Source organism: Periophthalmus magnuspinnatus, chromosome 12 (genome assembly GCF_009829125.3).
Source record: "Periophthalmus magnuspinnatus isolate fPerMag1 chromosome 12, fPerMag1.2.pri, whole genome shotgun sequence".
Lineage (NCBI taxonomy): Eukaryota > Metazoa > Chordata > Actinopteri > Gobiiformes > Gobiidae > Periophthalmus > Periophthalmus magnuspinnatus.
The window spans coordinates 4,122,436-4,144,641 of record NC_047137.1 but is presented as its reverse complement, the minus strand read 5'-3'; the positions used below and the strand labels follow the sequence as shown (position 1 = coordinate 4,144,641).

The following is a 22,206-nucleotide window of genomic DNA, read 5'->3' as shown; positions in this document are numbered from 1 at the left end:
TAAATATTTAGGCTACTTGCGATGGAATAAGATGATGGGTTTTGTTGTTTGTTTTTCCTGTTTGTAAGAGTTCAAAGCAAATGCAGCCTTTACAAAACATAATTCATACACTGAAATTATGGCAATCTAGATGGATACAAGATGTGAATATTGTTATCACTGACCATTCAGCAGTTTGTATTAGGGCTGGGTCATATGATATCATTCATGAATATATTTTATTTTGCTTTGAGACATATGGTTACTCGAGGAAATCTCTTGCATTGTTCTTTACATAAAGCTGTATTGTCCCTTGGGAAATTCAATTTTGTGGTTTCTTTAAACATATTGATTGAAGCTTTATTTGCACTGTGGTCTCAGTTGCCTAGTATCCACCTCTTTGTTACCAAACTATTGTTTTCTGTTGAACCAGTTCTCACTTCAGTCATTGATAAAAATAAATAAATAAATAAAAAATAAATAAAAAATGTGTAAAACATTGCTTCATAATATTGTTCATTTTGGTAAATTTAGTTTTTACATTTACTTATTTACATTTAATTTACTTTTTTGTTTTGTCAATAATAATGTAAAGCTTGTAGTAATAATAAGTAATAATACATGATTTAAAAATTATTTAAAATAGTTTAAAACAACAAAAATTCAGTAATGCATTTCTTTAAAGATTACATTGTCTGGAGTGTGCCAACAAAGTGCCTTTAACTGTGTAATGCAATACACTGGAGTGTCACTAGAGGTGGGCACCAGTAGAAAGATTTAGGACTCCAAGGTAAATGGTAAATGGTCACATTTTTCTAAAGCGCTTTTCCACCTTCAAGGTGCTCAAAGCGCTTTACAACAAGGAACCACTCCCATGTGACTGAGGTCCTCACTCAATCTCTAAGAGAGTGCCCAGCCACCCTGCGAAGGAAACCCATTTTGACTGCTTGTATCTGCATCACTGCAGACGTTGCACTGATCTGCCTGTCAACCTCACGCTCCATCCTTCCATCACTCATGAACAAGATCCCGAGATACTTGAACTCCTCCACTTGAGGCAGGAACCACCCACCTGTAGAGAACAATCGACCTTTTTCTGGTTGAGAATCATGGCCTCAGATTTGGAGGAGCTGATTCTCATCCTAGCAGTTTCACACTCGGCTGCAAACTGTCCCAGTGCATGTTGCAGGTTCTGGTTTGATGAAGCCATCATGACAACATCATCTGCAAACAGCAGAAATCTTGTGATCCCCAAACCAGGCCCCCTCATGCAACTGACTGCACCTAGAAGTTCCTGTAGGCCAACATAACAGTGATAAACCTGTCCCCAACCCAAAGACTCAAGGACGCGACCCTCTCAATCACTGGGATGAACTCTAACACTTGGCAGGTAAGCTGTGGGGCAATAAGCGAGTCCACACAAACACCCCACCACCTCTCCCAGCGGGCAACACCAGGGAAGTGGCGAGTCCAACCCCTTTTGAGGAGTTGGGTTCCAGAGCCCGAGCTTTTTCCCCTGCAGCAAGGTGACATTCCATTTCCCAAGGGCCAGTTTCCATGTCCGGAAATCTGGTCATCAAGGCCTCAACCTTCAACTGCCACCCAGATCGCTCCACACTGGCCCCTGTGTGGTTGGTCCACAGGACAACAGCCCCACGCTGTTCCTTCGGGGTGTGCCTGGCTGGACCCCATGAGGGAAGACCCAGCCACCAGATACTCACAGTCGAGCACCCACCCCAGGCCTGGCTTCAGGGTGGGGCCTCGGTGACACCAATCCAGGTAATGTAATTGATATTACACTCATCATAAGGGAGTTGTTTGCCATGGATGACCCTACCAGGGGCATGACACTGACGACAACATGGCTCCCAGGATCAAACCTGTTCACCATGTTTAGGTGGCGGTTCAAGGAGGGGCTGTCCCTCTATAAATAAAGATAAATGAAATAAAAATACATGAAATCATCTGTCCCTTGTATTTCTTTCTCAGGTTTGTTAAATGTACTTGTATCACATCAAAACAGTGCATCTGTGTAAATCCAAATATTGGCCAAAGCAAAGTTGCCAGTTAATATATTTTGACGCGGTAGCTAGTGCAGGCTAGGCTAGCCTGGAGTTTTAAAGTAAAAACCATGCGGAGTTAGCACAGAAATTCTGCAGTCAAATTATGCACAAGAAGTTGTCTCAGGATTTACCTTCTAACAATAATAATACAATTCTTTTCAATTCAGGTATAATTTCTTCCTTGGAGAGGTTCAGTAGTTTAGAACCTTGTCCGAGCCTACTGATTTCAGGGTAATGAAAAATTATTTCTTTTAAATGAAAAAAAAAAATATATATATATATATATTAAATTTGTTTAGACTGTAGCGGTCACCCATAATTGGAGTTTTTTTCTCTGAATATTACATGACTCTACCAAATTGAAAACATTACATGATTGGTATAGGTTATATGGCTATATCTAGAGGTATAATGTCAGATAGGGCTGCAGGCTCTTTGCATAAACACACAGCATAGGCAATTATACCCCCCCTCCACACACACAGGCACACACACACACATACATACAGAATACACCATCCCTCTCTGACCGCCTCTCCTCCCTCCACTCCTCTGCTTCGCTCCTCACGGTTTACTGCCCACTTTACGGCATCTCATCTCCTCCCTGTTTGCTGACACATCAACAGCAGCTGCAGAAATATTAGTGTGCATGTACGAGCTATGGCCAAGCAACAAGGCCAGGAAACCCAATATGGTGCAAATGGTCCACAATGAGATAGACCAGACACATTGGTAACACTAGGGTATGCATATTAAAATGTATCAAGCAGCTATTTTGCATATTTATAAGTAGTTAATTTGATGTTAATTATGATTGATTCAACCCTTATTAATGTCTGGATGACTTTATTTTGCTGCTAATTAGGCAGCTACTTTCCTATTAATACATGTGTTATTACTGTTATTTAACTAGTATGATGTTTGGACATTTTTGCACAGGGATAAGCGGTAAAAAACTACTTGTACTCAACAGCATCCTTATTACTATTATAATTTATGTACACAAATTCCTAACACACTAAAATGCACTTTGTTATTAGGAATTAACACCGAATAAACCACTGTGTGCAAATCAGCAGCTAGTTAGATGTTAATAAGTGGACCCTCGAATAAAGTTACCAAGACATCTTATTTGAATAATGTGGACAATTAGTAGTTACGAGGTTCAGTTTTTACACTTAACAGAAGATCCTTTTCTAATAAATAAATGAATAAAATAACAATAAATGAAATAAATAACAACACATTCTCACAATCATTGTCAAAAACTCCTTTTTACTGCAGGCAGAGCAGTAAATAATGAGAGTAAATAATACATTGTACAACAAAAATAATAGCTGTACAAATAGGCAGTTAGTGAAATAACACTGCACCCAATTCAAGAAATGCAGGCTCTGGATACTAGTTATAGTATAAGTAGTGGCTGTAGCAGTCTTGGTAGTTGTAACGTCACCATACACACAGTAAAGAGACACTGGTATGAAAGGCAGGATTAAGCTACAAAAGAGTGAGACGCAAATTGCAGTGCTGTAAAGGAGGAGAAGGTTAATGAGGCTGGTGCAGTGAGACAGATCACAGGGACACACAGATCTGAGCCGCAGGGGCTAGCTCACTTTATTACATTAGCCAACATGAGAGCATTTAGCTTCTCCATGTCTGCTCTCTCTGTATCCCAAACCTTCTCCCTTATACCAGTACCAGCAACAATCAGTGCCGGAAACATTCAGTCATCTGACGCAAAAGAAATCTTCTCCGCCATGCACATGTTTGCTTAGGCTCTGTCATGAAAAGAGCTTAAGTCAATTCACAGAGGATTTCACTTGTAAGCAATCAGTTAAGATTATCTTATTATTGTGTTTGAGACTTGGGTGGATAGATGTCTTTCCAACCTGGATAGGGAACAAAAACATCTCATTTTGGTGGTTTAAAGCATCAACTTTGGTAAATATGTAGTGTAGATGTCTTTATTTAAAGTTAGCATGAGGCTATATTCCACTTTATTTTTATGACTCCTTTATAACATACATATATATATGTATGTTATAAATACACTTTTTTACTGAAATTAATATATTTAACATCTTTGCAGCACTGTTTCATGGGGGAGAGCGCATGGATTATGTCTCACTGCTGGTTGAGGATGCAGGATGTAGAAAGGATTAATAAGCAGCTCAGCTATTAGTAACATGATGCTTACTTGCATTTTCCTCTAGCACTAACACTTTTGGAACAGAATGGTTAAGAATGGTACCCCCACTAAAAAATACAACACAAACAGTGTATTTCAAATATGTGGCTATAGCTTTTGGATTGAATGGATTAGATGATCATATTACGTTCCTTTTTCCAACCCTATGGCTATAGTTGAGACATGCACAATACGCTTTTTCAACCTTTGCAACTCAGGGGTGTCTGTCTTCCTTTTGAGGGCCATAATTGACACCTTGATTAGGTCTTTCGCAGCCTGGGGCACTGGTTTAAAACAGACTCAATGCATTAAGCACATTTCAACCTGTTGACTGGGTGAAATCTATCTCTTCCAAAAATCAGCTGATGATATATGAAACTTACTCTTACACAAAAACACTCGGGAAGTAGACCGTGATGTTTAGATGGTGGAAAATGACGTCCCTGATAATGTCCTTGGTCGGACTTGGATCAATTAAGGCATGGCAGATGTGCAGAATTATGGCTGGCTCTAGGGCTTAAAGAATACAATTCAATTTCCCGCAACAAATGTAATAGTATTAGGGTTGGATAAAAAAAGACAAGTGGACAGGGAGGAGTCTTTTAAAAGGCAAAGTCAGGGGAGTTGCACAATGCATGAACGCTTGGTGTACAGACCAGAAGAAATTGATGGAGAGAAATATTTGTCCAAGGATTTATAACTAATTCCTCTGAAAGACAAACAACTTCTACAACCGCTATCGGCCATTTGGTTTGCGAATAAAAACGACTCTAAGTGTTCCACATCACAGACCACAATGAGGATTTTCAGCAGAAACTTTCGACTGCAAGATATTACCGTCATGTACTTCACGGCTTTGGCCACTCTCATGATCATCCTCGTGGCTTCTTATCAAGCGCCCACTTCTGCAATAGATATCTCCAGTCTCCAGTCTAACCAGGTCCTCCCGCCTCTGCCCATGCCCTTCCGAGTGCTTCTGGATCCTAATGGAGAGCTGCAGCTGGCCTGGAACATCAGCTACGAAAACCAAGAGGTGTATATGGAGGTGAGGGTGGCCAAGGTGCGCCATGGGGTGGTTCTGGGTATGTCCGACAGAGGCGAGCTGACCAATGCAGACCTGGTGGTGCTCTGGGACAGTGGGACGAGAAACTACTTTGGGGTAAGTACATTTGGAATGAACAAGCTTCTATTTATAAACACAAATTACATGTAAATGAAAATGTTTAATATGACATAATAATAATAATGATGAAAATAACCACTGATAAACCACTGCTTCCTATATTTACTCATGAAAATAACAATCATTGAGTTACGTGATTCACAATTCAACATAGTACAGTCTAGGAAATGGAATTTGATCAAATTGTTAGTTTATGTACTTAAGGAATTTAAAAGTAATACAGTATAAATTTTGATTTGAAGTGCATTCTCACTATAACAATGGACGATCGTTGTCATCCCAAATCATTCAAATCAAAAAGCGATTCTTACACCTGTAACCCATGAATACAATCTCATGTTATTAATTGTAAAATATTTCAGTTACAATATCTCATTTCTTGATCATTTGTAGGGAATAAAATGTGGTATAATGTGGCCCTACCTGGAAACCATATGCACATTTTCAATATTTGGTAATCATTTATTTATTGCTTTCCTAATTTCAAGACAGAATTGAGAAACCTGAAAGAGAAATCAGTGCTGGGGTGTGTTTGTGATCCCTGATGCATGAGATTGCTGTGTTTCGCTCTAAGTGGCAGGCAGCTTGTTTATGATGGCTTAGTCACAAGGGATTATTCTATCAGCCGCTGCTAATGAGAGAGTATTTACACCACCCCAGCAGTTCAGGTGCGCCAGGGATTCATTAGAGGACATTAGCATGTTAAAAACTGCCCAAAACACTTGTCATCCCTTAATTTAGCCACAAATGCATATTAAGTTATTACTAGAAATCTGAGGTTCAGATAAAGCAAAAAGAATATAATATACTAAAATCCTGAAGGAGGTCTAACTCATACATGAAAACTATAATATGTACATTTCATTGCCTCTCAATTGCTGATTAAGACTTATATTAACTTTGATTCACATAGAAAATTACATTAACATAGTAGCTCATAATTACAATATAGAAACAATTATTGTACTATCTAACCACTGTGTTCTTCCACCTGGAGATGTAAGTCTTTTGACAAAATATTCTACTGTGTGGTATCTAACATATCTAACTAGCATTTATTTAATTGGAGGTGTTTTATTGCTTCAAAAAATACTCATGAGCATGCATTACAATGTGAGTAGGCTCACCTCTCCTCAGATTTGTCCTGTAACTTTGTTTAGTCGCAACATTTACTTGTCTCTATTAATGCCATGATGTGGAATATTACAGTCAAAGCAATAACAAGCAGTTCTAATAATAAAAAGCAAATTAATGAACTGACAATAAATGAATAATAACAGAAATCTAACCAATAATAGTAACTTTGGTACTGTTATACTTGATCAAGGCTGGCATCCTGGATAAAACACTTTACCATTGCAAGTACTTCTCCATATTGAATAGTACTTCTGACTTCTATCTATTTTCAGGATGCTTGGAGTGACAGTGAGGGCCGCATCTCCCTGGACTCTCAGCAGGATTATGACCTGGTCCGGGCCGAGCAGAGAGCAGACGGGTTCTACCTCCTGTTCAAGCGCCCATTTGCCACATGTGACCCCAGAGACTACCTTATTGAGGTGCACGTAAAATACATGGATGTCATTCTGTTGAGCATTTTAATGAAGTTACTCCACACCAAGAGATAATAGAGCATCTTCTAATTGCACAGGATATCTACAGTACAGAAGCCTATATTTATTTGTTTTATTTTTCAGAAACAACCTGTAATGAGGCTTTGAAAAAATCTAGCAGGTTTGGTTCCAAAAATAAATAAATAAATAAAATAAAATAAAAAGGAGATTGCAATCTGCTTGACACACCTGGTGTTCTTTATATTCACTTCTAGTATTTAAATCCTTTCTTCAAACAAAATGTTCTGCTTGGTTAACTCTAAGTCTGAGAGAGAATTTAAAGTTTGTACTTTCTGCATAAAGTTGTATTATATTTGCAAGTGTAGAGCTTTTTTTCATAATTATTTACTGAGGCTTACAATGATTTGGAGAGATTATCTATTATTTACTCTACTTGACAAATGACGAAGAGCCTGCTCTGTAAGTGTATGAGGAGATTAAGGATTCCTTAGTCAGCACTGATAAGGCTTTTTAGGAGCAACTGGCAATTACATATGAATCATGACTTAAGCTCAGGTTTTGAGCAAGGTATTAAAAGTCTTAATAGCATATTTACGCCCTTTTTGTGTTCAGTAACAAGCTTGAAATCAATAAATGAATGAATGAATGCACAGTTTTCAAATTAAATGTACAATAACATTACCAGGTCTTGTAAGGAACTTTTTTTTTTTTTTTTTTACCTCAACCCATAAGCTTAAATTGGTAATACATTTGTCAAAAAATGCAATATAGAAGCATCTTCTTTATTTAGCTGAAATTGAAACTATAACTAATATCATGAGTAATGTTTTTATTATTATCTATGCAGTGCTACAACAAATGGTTGTGGAACTGATTCATGGATTTATGGGTAAATCTAAAGTGCTTACAATATTGGAATGTTCAGCAGAATTTCTTCTCAGGCATTCATTATTGTGATTAGGGTTTCTATGGGAGCATCCTTTCAGTGGACACAAAAAGAACAGCGCATCACTATGACAACAAAATGAAAAGTTGTCGTGGCTATCTCAAAAGCATATGATTATAATCATTTTCGTGCTGTTTAATCAGGATGGGACAGTGCACTTTATCTATGGGTTCCTGGACAAACCACTGGCGTCTCTGGAGCAGTTGAACTTGTCCCGGATACAGACCGGACTGCAGAGAGTGGTGGTGCTGCGCCCAGACACCCAGCCCCCCACCCTGCCTCCTGATGTCAGGACCTTGGATGTACTGTCCCCCAGTGTTATCATCCCCAGTCAGGAGACCACCTACTGGTGCTTTATACAGAAGCTGCCTGAAAACATGCCCTTGAACCACATTGTGATGGTAAAACATACTACATGCACAAAATACTAAACATTACTACTACTACAAAGCATTTTTACTACTACATTACTTTAATTCATGTGATTCAGCTTTCCTCCTGTCTTGTCTGTGTCAGTACGAGCCTATGATCACTAGAGGAAACGAAGCCATTGTTCATCATATCGAGGTGTTCGAGTGTGCTCCAGAGATACATGAGGTGCCTGACTACAGTGGTTCCTGCGAGGACAAAATGAAGCCCAAAAAACTCAACTCCTGCCGACACGTACTGGCTGCATGGGCCATGGGAGCCGAGGTACCACCCACTATACTTTTACCCAATCATAGACATGCCAAATATCGACACTCGTGTTGGGTATATCAAAACTTGTTGTCCACACAGAATCACAGAGGACAAAATAAAATTATGTTAATAAAGGAAATGATGAGGATGAATGTCACCTATGTATCCAGCTGCGAGTTTAGTCCTGCTCTGATTTAACATGCTAGTTGCCAGAAGTTTTCTTATGATATAATACAATGAAAATCAAGTTTAAAAATACATAAATGAATAAATACAATTTTATTACCAAAAAAAAACAAACCAACATCTACATGTTTTCAGTTTCCTGATCTTGTGCAGTCTTCAGTATATGTACTCTTTTCTAATACAAGATAAATGACTATGTAATTACCTATTTTCATATATATTTTTAATTTACATAACATTGCTTTTCCAATCTTATTCCCCATGCTATTGTATGCCATTAAAATAAAAGATTAAAATAGATAGATTGTAGCTGTCATAGATATACTGCCATCCAGACTATCATGTTATTAAAGGTAAAGGATTTCTCACATTATACTTGCATTTACAGCCCATAAATTAGATAACGGACATTCATGTGTCTAATTGAAAGAGGCTTTTAGTTCAGTGGCTGTATTAGGGTTATTAAAAGACATCAACAAAACTCCTACTCCAATAATAAGTAGCAGCTCAGAGAAAACCTTGTAAAAGGCTAGCCCACACAACAGGTCTATTAAGAGCTCAGACTTTGAATGTGGGATGCACTTCAGCCAATATATAAAAAGTTATATAAAAGCCTCACATATACACTTACAGACATGACAAGAATTAAAGTCTAGAAATCTGTTAATGTGTATGTTGGAGTGTATGGTGACATAGTGCTTACCAGTATTGGCCATCATAGAAAAGCAATCATAGAAAACTGGACTAGCCCACCCTACATCCTTTATAGTGCCCATGGGCTAGTTTCCTGGTCATTTTAGGGCACAAACTGTCCATTCACTGCCCCCATGCCATGCAGTGTGCTATAGGTAATGGGGGACAAAGCCTCTGTCACCATGTTTCTTCACTGCACTCCCCACTGTATCACAGATAGACTCCTTTCTCACAGGATTATGTGCGAGGCAAACAAGCAAAAAAAAAACAAACCCAAACAAACAAACAAGCGGGAGCCTACTGTGTCACGTGAGCAGCAAAGACGAGATTAGGTGGGAAATATTCAGTCCTCTCTCATCACCTCTTAATAGTGTTGTTTTATAGAGCATGGCACTGTATCAAAAAGCATGAACACGGCAGAGAGGGAGGGAGATGCAAATAGAAGAAAAGGATATCAATAATGCATAATGCTGTCAGTATGTAAGGGAAAAGGTGTGAAAATTTAGTACTCGGGGGCTACAGTTGTGGCTGCAAAATGTTCCTTCACTTTTAATGCTCTACTCTTGTCATGACACTATATAATGCTAGTAACCACAAGATGCAGGTAGATGGTAGGGCTAGGGTTGTAAAAAAATATTGAAAATCCGATACTAACTGATACAAAAACATCGAAACTAGGTACTCATTTGCGCAAGTAACAAGACTGAACAAGTAACAAGACTGAACATCACATGAACTAAATAAAAGCAACCACATGGTATTAGAAAGAAATACTATTATGTTTAGTATTTTAAAATGACTATATTGTTTAAAAAGAGGTTGATAATTTAGATATCAAAATTCTTCAGTATCAAAATTGGGTTTGAGATTTTAGTATGGTGAAAACACTAGGTAGAGCTGCATGATTTTTAAAAATGTGATTGTGATTTTTCTGAAAAGTATTTGATTTGGAACATATGTTTAAAAATAGGAATCTGTTCAAAGTGCATATTTCAAACAAACCCGAAGTATGAACTGGTAAACTAAAAGAAGAATCCCAAGAATTTCAGAGCATGTTTGTAGAAGGCTAAACTACAGATACTATAAAAAGACAGAATATTTTCATAATTGTAGGGGATATTCTATAATCTAAAAAACGGTAGCCTTGTGCTTAGATAATTGCACCAACTCAAAGTGATATTTCAATTCAACTGTGATTAATTGTGCAGCCTTAGTAGACGGATAACAAATTCAAACTCGACACTATGACGAGTATCCTGCAAACACTAACAGAGTCTCCCCAAATCAATAGGAGGTGTAGAAAATCCAATTATGGCAAACTATCACATAGCCAGGTAAGATAACAAATATAGATTGTGTATTGTGCAGTCAAAATATATATATCTCAACACAAACAGTTCTAGAATTGGATATAGGGGACCATCAATGTGAAAAACAACTGTAAAGAAAAATCTTTCTCCTCGGTATGGAACCAATCAATAGATATGTTCCAAGCCAGCCCCTGGAAACCTGAAGACTTAAAATACATTTAAAAGCTCATATAACAACACTGACATTGTTGTCTCTATGCGAGTGCCATGTACAAGTTGCTGTTCGCTGTAATAATCTTTTTTTCAGTTTCACAGTTCTCTGCTCTGTGGGTGGTGGAGAGTTTGCAGGAAGACTTTGCTTTATTTTTAGAATCCAACCGTCCAAAACTCCAGAATGCAGTAGTGGAGCAAAAGGCTACCAGTCTTCTGTGTTGGGGAACAGGGCTTCAGTAGGGCTTGCATCTAGAATAATGAAGCGATTGGGTACAGCTTAAAATGGCTTGCTGCAGCACAAAGTATGTTATAAAGAGAATGCTGGTTATTTTATATACCTTTACCAGCTCAATCTGAAATGTGGTTGTGATTTTATGTGTTTAATACAACTTTAGGTTAGTTCTCAACTGAAAAATCAGTTCATCAGAAGATATGAGCAGACTGCAACATAGGTTTTAGATTCTTCCGAAGAATTTCAAAAATACAATATACTATAAAATCAGGACACAAAGAAGCTTAAATCACATTACACCAATTACGCGTCTGTCCCCACAGCCTTTCTACTACCCCCCGGACGCAGGCCTGCCCATTGGTGGACCTAAGGGTTCCAGGTTTCTTCGCCTTGAAGTCCACTATCACAACCCTCTCATCATCTCTGGTACATACAATCACACACAGGCAGCCATGCTTCAAGTTAACTACCCTCTGAACACACGGCACGGTTTTCTGTAAGGCAGCTTATTGCACTTGCTTGAATAAAACAGTTTCTATTTTAATGAGTAAAGTTTTTGTTTTTATGAGAAAAGATAGGACCTGAGCCGTCTTTGGACCTCAGCTGTCCAAAGAAGCCATCCCCTGAGGATCCATAGGCTCTTCTTTAATCGGTTTGGTTGCAGACTTTCTTACATAATCAAATGCAGTTACCTACTCTTAAGAAGAAAAGCACAAAATGCAAATGTCCATTCTATGCATGTTTGGGAGTAACTGGAGTGAGTCAGATATATGCACTGCATCTGCACATATCAAACCCAACTCCAGCAAGTGCAGCAGGTCATGAACTGTGGATTCTACCATAATTGCCCAATTTCACATTTTTTTCTAGAACCTAACACCTTAGTGGATAAAATACATGCCATACAATTAGGGATGGGATAATAAACGATAATATAAAGATAATACAAAGATAATTGCCAATGTGTCACCATGTGCAGAAAAAAATTACTTCTTCCTGATGGTCTCCTCTAGATCACTGTAGTGTCACTTGTAACAAAGTACAATACTTTACAAGTTGTTTAAATATGGAACCTATTCATATTATTAAAACTGTAATTATTCATATCCAGAACATTTTTAACCTGTTTGCAACAATAATTATCGTGATATAATCGTTAATCACAATTAACACCATAGCCATGATAATTGTGACACCAAATTTCAATATCGTCCCATGCCTACATACAATACAATACAACTGTTCATTGGGACATGCTCTTCAGTATGTGTCTGTAGAGAGCCATTAATTGGCTTGGTTGGTAAATTTTCTCCTAAAACAGAATCTTTTCTCATAAAAATTGTAACTTCTCTCATACAAAGAAACTTTTATTATTTAGAAGTGAATGCAATACGCTTCTGTAGCCTTGGACGTAACTTCACAAGATTATTTCATCTATAATAGTAGCAATAATAGCATTTTATAAAGTTTGCTTATCCTGAAATGACCCAAACACAGATCCCCGTTTTAAAAGCCCTTTACTTGAAGCAAACAGTAAAATAGTAAAATGTTGTGGTCAAGTACTGATTATTTAACAGTCTGTGAAAGGTCAGGTGTTTAATACTCAGAGACCTCTATTTTGATAGTGCCACTACAGGGCACCCAAAGCAATTTACATGAAGGAAACATTTGCCCATTCACACGTTAGGTTTGCATGCTTTTTCAGGACACATTCATCCTAAGCTTAACCATAGTTACTACTTGCCTAACTTATCTGTTTTCCCCATATCTGAATTTTGTTCATCTATTAATAAAGGATTTATGTTATGGAGAGTTGAGTACCTAATTATGTGTCCACATGCAACTGTTAGTCCCTACAGTGTTATAAATGTCCACCCATACACACATTCATACAACAGTGTACACATACTTTGGAGGCAGGATTAGGTGCCCAAGGACACAACAACAGAATGCATTAGCGGGAGACGTGATTGAACCACAAACGATTGGGTCAGAGGGCAAACGATTTTCCACCTGAGCTACTGTCTTCAATTAACATAAAACCATTATTAATGAAGATATTATGAATGGATTTGCACAGGTCGCAGAGACTCTTCAGGGATCAGACTACACTACACTCCAAGTCTGAGGAAGTATGATGCTGGGATCATGGAGCTAGGGCTGGTCTACACCCCCATCATGGCTGTCCCACCCAGACAGCAAGCCTTTGACCTGAGCGGCTACTGCACCTCAAAATGCACCGAGACCGTGAGTTCTCTATTACAATATGTACGAGCTGAGATGTTTAAATATTTAGGAATGTGGTTATGTCTTTTTTGTGTCCAGGCCTTACCTAAACAAGGGATCTTCGTTTTTGCCTCTCAGCTGCACACACACTTAGCAGGACGTGCAATCAGGACCGTCCTGATTCGAGGAGGCAGAGAGGTGGAGGTGCTCTCACAGGATCCACACTACAGTGCACATTACCAGGTAACTATCGGAAACTTTACACTACAGGTCTGGAATGGATGTTCCACCTCCTCCTGTCCCTGAATTTTGGAATGATGAAGAATTAGGACCGTTGCCATGGCGATGAACAATTTCAAACTAAAAAAGTGAAAAATTGCTCAAAATGTTGCATATAACAGGGAGATAAATCATGACTACGGAATGTGAGGTGAAGGTTACGATGATAATATGGTCGTATGAAAAATGTTATTGGGTAGCAAGTAATGTGTCGTCATTATTATTATTATATACACATACATATACGAATATATACATATGTTATATATATGTTATATGTATAAATATATACACACACACAAACCTCTCTAATTAAAACAATTAGCAGAAAACATAGTTATACTTGATCAGCATGCATGCATGTTTTATTTTTTTATTTTTATTTTTTTTTTAACAAACTGTTCATTGTAATTGCTACTTCAAACCACAAACGCTGTCAAATTACCTTTCCAGAACCCTCTATCCTTCAGCTTGCATCAATACTGCCTCAAAGTCACTTATAAACTTAATCATGGCCGTAAGTAATGCACCACTGCACTGACTATGCCGCTTTGCATGTCAACACTACATACTAGTACTGTCACAAGCAGCACGCAGTAGTTACACTATCATCAGGAGGACCACAACAAATCTCCCTGTCGACCCTGGATCAAAACTGACAAGTGTTGTAATGTTGTTTAGAGGCCGCATCCAACATCTGCTATGTTTTATTTATGCACAATCACCAGAGGCTGAACCACATGCACACTAACACGCGCACATACGCACATGCAAAACTGAGAGAGACATCTGTCCTGCCGGCTGATACAATCTGTGCCACTATTGATGGCTCTCTAATGTAAGTGTACCTGGGTGGTGTGTAGCTCGCAGTTTCATCGGGTGTATAAAGATGTTATCAGCACCATCCCCCAATCCTATTATGGCCAGTCAATAATTATGGAAGTGCCTCTGCCGCTGTGTTTTGTTTGGTGAAATAAACTGCAAATAATATCACTACTAGGAATAAAACATTGGCAAAATGAAGCCATTTTAGACTGAAATTAGACTTTTTAAATGTATGTTTAGGAGGAGGTAGATTTAGTAATAAGTAGATTGGTGGACAGATCATTTTTAATATTTGACAATAAGGCCAGCTTGAAATGGTTTGGGCATGTGGTCAATAGAAAGTTATAGCTGCCAGCATATAGGAAGCCATTTTTGATTTAGTTACATGCCTGTGAGTTGGTGTTGGAAAATAGAACATAAAGAGGACTTTTACGGAGGATAGCCTGCCGTATGCTCGTTTCTATGGAGATGTTACTTTGCCAGGAATGTTCCACAGTATGACATTAACCTGAAGTATCTTGCATTTATTCAATTCAATTAAAGTGTTTTTATTAGTGAAAAAATACCTTAAAACACATCCATACTGTTAACATTTGCTACCCTAATATGTATCAATATGCTGTTTGTTTACCAGATGATCCGTAGTCTGAGGAAGATGGTACATGTCTTACCAGTGAGTAATAACTTAAGATTTTTCTGTTTAACGCAATTAAAATAAATGTGTTTTTAGTCTTTGGGAGGAGGTTTGCTGGGCCAGAGCACTTGGACTGAGTGCTCAAATTGAGTGGAAATAGGGACAGGCTGTAAACTCAATAGTGCGATAGGGCAGTCCCGGGAGAAAGAGCAGATGTGCCCTATTAAGACGAGCACTGGCAATTTGAAAAGGTTCATTCATCTCTGAAAAGATGCCCAAAATGAAAGCATTAGTAGAGATTTGTATTTTATAACTGCACAAAAATAATCATTTCTATTTTCACATAAGAAACCTTCACAGCTGGTCTTTTTTCACCCTTTTCTGTCAATAGGGAGACGTTCTCATAACCAAGTGCACTTATAACACAGAAGATAGGACCAAGCCTACAGTGGTAAGTCTCATAGTTTATCCAGTTTTCACATAAAACTATAAGCCTCCCGTGGACCCACCACCTGCGGGAGGAGCCATGAGGGGCGGGTGCGGAGAGATCCGGGTAGCAGTCAAAGGCGGGGACCTCGACGACCGGATCTCCGGACATGGAGACTAGCTCTGGGGACATGGAATGTCACCTCGCTGGGGGGGAAGGAGCCTGAGCTTGTGCGGGAGGTTGAGCGTTACCGGCTAGATATAGTCGGCCTCACCTCCACGCACAGCTTGGGCTCTGGAACCCATCTTCTTGAGAGGGGTTGGACTCTCCATTTCTCTGGCGTTGCCCGCGGGGAGCGGCGGCGAGCTGGTGTGGGCTTGCTTATTGCCCCACAGCTCAGCCACTGCGTGTTGGGGTTCACTCCGGTGAACGAGAGGGTCGCGTCCCTGCGCCTTCGGGTCGGGGACAGGTCTCTCACTGTTGTGTCGGCCTACGGGCCAAACAGCAGTGCAGAGTACCCGGCCTTCTTGGAGTCCCTGGGAGGGGTACTAGACAGTGCACCAACCGGGGACTCCGTTGTTCTCCTGGGGGACTTCAACGCCCATGTGGGTAACGACAGTGACACTTGGAGGGGCGTGATTGGGAGGAACGGCCTCCCCGATCTGAACCCGAGCGGTGTTTTGTTATTGGACTTCTGTGCTAGTCACAGCTTGTCCATAACAAACACCATGTTCGAGCACAAGGGTGTCCATCGGTGCACATGGCACCAGGACACTCTAGGTCGGAGGTCGATGATCGACTTTGTTGTCGTGTCATCTGACCTCCGACCGCGTGTCTTGGACACTCGGGTGAAGAGAGGGGCTGAGCTGTCAACTGATCACCACCTGGTGGTGAGTTGGATCCGCTGGCGGAGGAGGAAGCCGGACAGACCTGGCAGGCCCAAGCGTATTGTGAGGGTCTGCTGGGAACGTCTGGCGGAGCCCTCTGTCAGGGGGGTCTTCAACTCCCGCCTCCGGGAGAGCTTCTCCCTGATCCCGGGGGAGGTTGGAGACATGGACTCCGAGTGGGCCATGTTCTCCACCTCTATTGTTGATGCGGCTGCTCGTAGCTGTGGTCGTAAGGTCTGTGGTGCTTGTCGCGGCGGCAATCCCCGAACCCGGTGGTGGACACCGGAAGTAAGGGATGCCGTCAAGCTGAAGAAGGAGTCCTATCGAGCCTTGTTGGCTCGTGGGACTCCTGAGGCAGCTGATGAGTACCGGCAGGCCAAGCGTGCCGCGGCTCGGGCAGTCACAGAGGCAAAAACTCGGGGTTGGGAGGAGTTCGGGGAGGCCATGGAGGAGGACTATCGGACGGCCTCAAAGAGATTCTGGCAAACCGTCCGACGCCTCAGGAGGGGAAAGCAGTGCTTCACCAACACTGTTTACAGTGCGGGTGGAGAGCTGCTGACCTCGACTGGGGATGTTGTCGGGCGGTGGAAGGAATACTTTGAGGATCTCCTCAATCCCACTGTCACGTCTTCCGAGGAGGAAGCAGAAACTGGGGACCCAGAGGCGGACTCGTCCATCACCCTGGCTGAAGTCACTGAGGTGGTTGGCAAGCTCCTCGGTGGCAAGGCTCCGGGGGTGGATGAGATCCGTCCTGAGTACCTCAAGTCTCTGGATGTTGTGGGACTGTCTTGGCTGACACGTCTCTGCAGCATCGCGTGGCGGTCGGGGACAGTACCTGTGGAATGGCAGACCGGGGTGGTGGTCCCTCTGTATAAAAAGGGGGACCGGAGGGTGTGTTCCAATTACAGGGGAATCACACTCCTCAGCCTTCCCGGTAAGGTCTATTCCAGGGTGCTGGAGAGGAGAATCCGACCGATAGTCGAACCTCGGATTCAGGAAGAGCAGTGTGGTTTTCGTCCTGGTCGTGGAACACTGGACCAGCTCTATACTCTCCATCGGGTCCTCGAGGGCTCATGGGAGTATGCCCAACCAGTCCACATGTGTTTTGTGGATCTGGAGAAGGCATTCGACCGTGTCCCTCGTGGTGTCCTTTGGGGGGTGCTCTGGGAGTATGGGGTCCGGGGCTCTTTGCTAAGGGCTGTCCGGTCCCTGTATGACCGGAGCAGGAGCTGTGTTCGCATTGCCGGCAGTAAGTCAGACCTGTTCCCAGTGCATGTTGGACTCCGCCAGGGCTGCCCTTTGTCACCGGTTCTGTTCATTATATTTATGGACAGAATTTCTAGGCGCAGTCAGGGGCCGGAGGGGGCCTGGTTTGGGAACCACAGGATTTCATCTCTGCTGTTTGCAGATGATGTTGTCCTGATGGCTTCTTCGAGCCAGGACCTGCAGCAGGCACTGGGGCGGTTTGCAGCCGAGTGTGAAGCGGCTGGGATGAGAATCAGCTCCTCCAAATCCGAGGCCATGGTTCTCGACCGGAAAAAGGTGGTTTGCTCCCTCCGGGTGGGTGGTGAGTCTCTGCCCCAAGTGGAGGAGTTCAAGTATCTCGGGGTCTTGTTCACGAGTGAGGGAAGGATGGAGCGTGAGATTGACAGGCGGATCGGTGCAGCGTCTGCAGTGATGCGGTCGCTGTATCGGTCCGTTGTGGTAAAGAAGGAGCTGAGCCGGAAGGCGAAGCTCTCGATTTACCGGTCAATCTACGTTCCTACCCTCACCTATGGTCATGAGCTTTGGGTAATGACCGAAAGGACAAGATCGCGGATACAAGCGGCTGAAATGGGCTTCCTCCGCAGAGTGGCCGGGCGCACCCTTAGGGATAGGGTGAGGAGCTCGGTCACACGGGAGGAGCTCGGAGTAGAGCCGCTGCTCCTACACGTTGAGAGGAACCAGCTGAGGTGGCTCGGGCATCTGCTCAGGATGCCTCCTGGACGCCTCCCTAGGGAGGTGTTCTGGGCATGTCCCACCGGGAGGAGGCCCCGGGGAAGACCCAGGACACGCTGGAGGGACTATGTCTCTCGGCTGGCCTGGGAACGCCTTGGGGTCCCACCGGAGGAGCTGGAGGACGTGTCCGGGGTGAGGGAAGTCTGGGAGTCCCTGCTTAGACTGCTGCCCCCGCGACCCGGCCCCGGATAAGCGGAAGAAAATGGATGGATGGATACTTTCAACAACACGATTTCTGCGGAATATATTTAAAGTCACACTAACACACTAGCTGTTTTTGTATGTTGTATTTATCTATGTTACCATCAGTCAAACATCTGCATTACTAAAGTTAAACATAAAATAACTTTCTTCTCTTTAATTTGATCAAAATTGAAATCAGTTAACTTGCTAACTTACCATTTGAACGATTACACCATTATTTAAAAAGTGCTAAATGTAGTTTGTGAACTATTGTCTTCCCCAAACAGTTCACTAAGCATTAAAATAGTCTTCCTAAGTTTCATTTTGTGAGGTAGTTGCTATGACAGCAAAAATCTTTCAAGGAAAGAGTCTAGCAGACTCTTTGCTCCCTCATTCGTTCACTCATCCCGGTTACACATTGGACAAAAAATGACTTAGAATCAAGCATTTTAAATAAGTCTGCATATTAAACCTGCATATTATTTGAGAATGATCTGAAATCCATTAACATAACTAACCAATTGTTCTAGTATTCTGTTTTATAAGTCATTTTATTTTCACTTTCCTAATGGTGCAAGGAGTAGACTCACCAAGAAATGCTGATGTACATGTTCCAGCTCGCATTATAAACTTCTGCTTGTGCAATAAACATGCAATTACAATATTAGACATGTGATGGCTCTAGCAATAAAAGTTCTTCTATTGTGTAAGCTTCTGTTTTTATTTCGTTTTTAATCACGTGCATTATTTTAACTTATTTAAGCTGTGAAATTAGGCTTGGACCATGCAAATGAACTGCACTGCGGCATCATTCTACTTATATCTTTCTCTAAATATTTGCTTCTATAGGGAGGATTTGGTATTATGGACGAGATGTGCGTCGACTACATCCACTACTACCCTCGCACTCAGCTGGAACTGTGCAAAACCCATGTGGACCCGGGGTATCTGCAAAAGTACTTCAACTTCATCAACAGGTGGTTCCTTCAGTCGTAGCAATTATTCACAAATGTTTCTCTAAGCTAGGCATATGTCCATTTTGCCCTTCACGCTCATTTAACTCTCAAGTTTGTTGGTTGAAAACTGTGGCTAAGCTTATTTGGTTTTGTGCATTCAACACTGCAGAGTGAGAGGAGCTTGTGATCATAAGCTTTAAAGGACAAAGCTTCAAATTGTTTTTCTCAAACACCAACTTTGCTTGTTTTTCCAATCTCTCTCTGTTGTCTCAGTTTCTCAGTTAGGGAAAACAAAGAACAGGTACCAAATTGTTTCAAAAAATGTAAAACACAGATATTTATTTTATTTTTTATTACCAAATGGCCATCTCTGAGCCAATACGTTCATGTTTTATACAGTGCGTTGACACTGAACCTAAACCTGGACTTGACCAGGACTAAACCTGGACTAGAACAGGACCAAACAGTACCCTGAAACAAAAGACCTTTTACTTTATTAAAGCAATGAAGTGCTTGCTGTAACTGTATCCCTTTTCCACAGACACCATTGCTAATTTCATGTATTGACTATTTTTGAGTTTGGGGGGACTTTTTTTTTTTTACAATGATCTTTACTCAAACCTGCTTCCCATCTCTGCCTGCAGGTTTCATGGTGATGACCACTGTGTGTGCGGAGATGTTGGTGTAACAGAACAATACGAGCAGTTGAAGTGGGACGCATTCAGTGGAGAGGTGCTGGACTCCCTGTACAAAACAGCTCCCATCTCAATGCACTGCAACCAGTCCACTGCTCAGCTCTTTCCAGTGAGTTTTTAAAGCAGGCATTTCCACATAAAATGGCTTCAAATTCAGATCTCGCTAGGCTAGAGGGAAATGGAGTAATTGCAAGCAATTATATGTAAATACAAACTTCATTTGATCAGGTGAAGGGAAGAAGACGCCAAATACATTGTGGAGGTGAAAGATTTAGACCAGTTAATGTTAATGTACTCTACAAAAAAGGGGGTTTAGGAGACAACAAAGGCCTTTTAAGATGCTGTTTATTCTTGCCTTAAGCTGACTAGGAACACTCAACTGATTTTTTTAACCTTAAATATGAAAGTAAAGAATCAAATTAATAGTTTTAGGTTTCTGACTAACTTCAAATGGATATAGGTCACATGTCAAACCTATGTTTAGAAGCCATCACTTGATGTATGAGTTAACCTTCATGAACAGTCTCTTGAGCTCTATATATTTTGTTTTCTGTGAAATTGAAAGGTCTAGTCAAATACAAGGCAAAACGTCATTTCTTGTGTCACCTTCATAGGCACTCATGTTAACATAACCATTAGTAGCACTCACAGCTGCAAGTCACACAATTATTCATAATCACTACTTAAACTATGCAGACTCAACTTGTAAGACCATGGCTGATGTAAGGTGATCGGAGCCAACATGAAAATATTTTGGCAGCGTTGTCTTGGATTATGTGCAAACTCTAGAGGTTCAGTGCAACCATGTGTATAATGGAGTACTCAGTACAAAAAAAATCTGCATAAAATCTAACTTGTGCTTGAAGAAGTTTACCAAAAAATAACTTTGTTTTTTAGGTCAGTATTCTTTATCTTCTGATTTAGTAGTTTAAATAATTTTAGCCATGCAATTGACCAGATTAGTCCACATTAGACTAGCCCTGATAGTTTTTAGGAAGCCAGATATTTTAAATATGGTGATATTTGATGTAGAAACCTTCACAGCCACTGTTTCAGTCGATTGTAAGACCTCTTGATTGAAAAGTCAAAACTACTATTTTAATCTTGATGCTAATAACTTCAGCCATAACTTGCCATTTTAACTCCAGATCTTAAGTCTGATTTATGTCTGCATTGCAGGGAGAGTGGGAGAGGCAGCCTTTACCAGTTGTGACGTCTGCCCTTGAAAAGCCTCACTATCCTTGTGAGGGCCGAGCTCCGCCCACTCCTGCACCCTAAGAGGAGCACCTGGGGATGATGGGAAACCCAGAGAAGTCATGACCTGAAGGAGACTATATTTATGACAAGAATGTGCTTTTGCTTTACTAGACACTATATATGAAACAATCCTATACAAAACAGAAAAGTATCTTTCATAAATACTGAAACAAAAATAGTACTACAAACATTAGCCATTAAACTATATTGACCACATAATGACAAAAAACTATATTATGAAACTACTACTATGTTAATAGTGCTTTATAGATGTTTTTTTTTTTTGGCTCTGTAGTTGTGTGCAAGAAAAAAAAAAAACACTTTAGAAAGGTTGCTGTTAAAATTTACTAATAAAAATGCACATTGGGTTTGACAAAATAAATGTACTCTTACATTTTGTCTGACTGTTTTATGGTTTCTGTAAAAGTAAAATTAACATTAAAATGACAAATTGTCTTACACATGGCAGCAACAAGAACATGGATTATGGCTCACATTAGTCACACTTCTTTAAGACTTACAGCACAATTCAAACAAATTATTCATAAAAAACGCTTGTACCATAACACCATAAACTAATTAAAATGGTAACAA

General features: G+C 40.7%; 1 protein-coding gene across 2 annotated transcripts; it reads left to right on the top strand.

Annotated features, from left to right (window-relative positions):
• Positions 1-5,018: 5,018 nt before the first annotated feature.
• Positions 5,019-21,721, top strand: dbh (dopamine beta-hydroxylase (dopamine beta-monooxygenase)). 2 transcript variants are annotated; one of them, XM_055225731.1, is made up of 12 exons: positions 5,019-5,389; positions 6,823-6,969; positions 8,074-8,331; positions 8,447-8,623; positions 11,569-11,671; positions 13,326-13,492; positions 13,610-13,714; positions 15,210-15,248; positions 15,601-15,660; positions 19,554-19,681; positions 20,305-20,464; positions 21,535-21,721. In XM_055225731.1, exons 1-12 carry the CDS (start codon positions 5,027-5,029, stop codon positions 21,631-21,633), a joined length of 1,806 nt encoding a protein of 601 aa, XP_055081706.1. In that variant the 5' UTR covers positions 5,019-5,026; the 3' UTR covers positions 21,634-21,721. The 2 variants fall into 2 exon arrangements, with proteins under 2 accessions (XP_055081706.1, XP_033832287.1); XM_033976396.2 differs by having other exon boundaries at positions 13,571-13,714.
• The last annotated feature ends 485 nt before the right edge of the window (positions 21,722-22,206 follow it).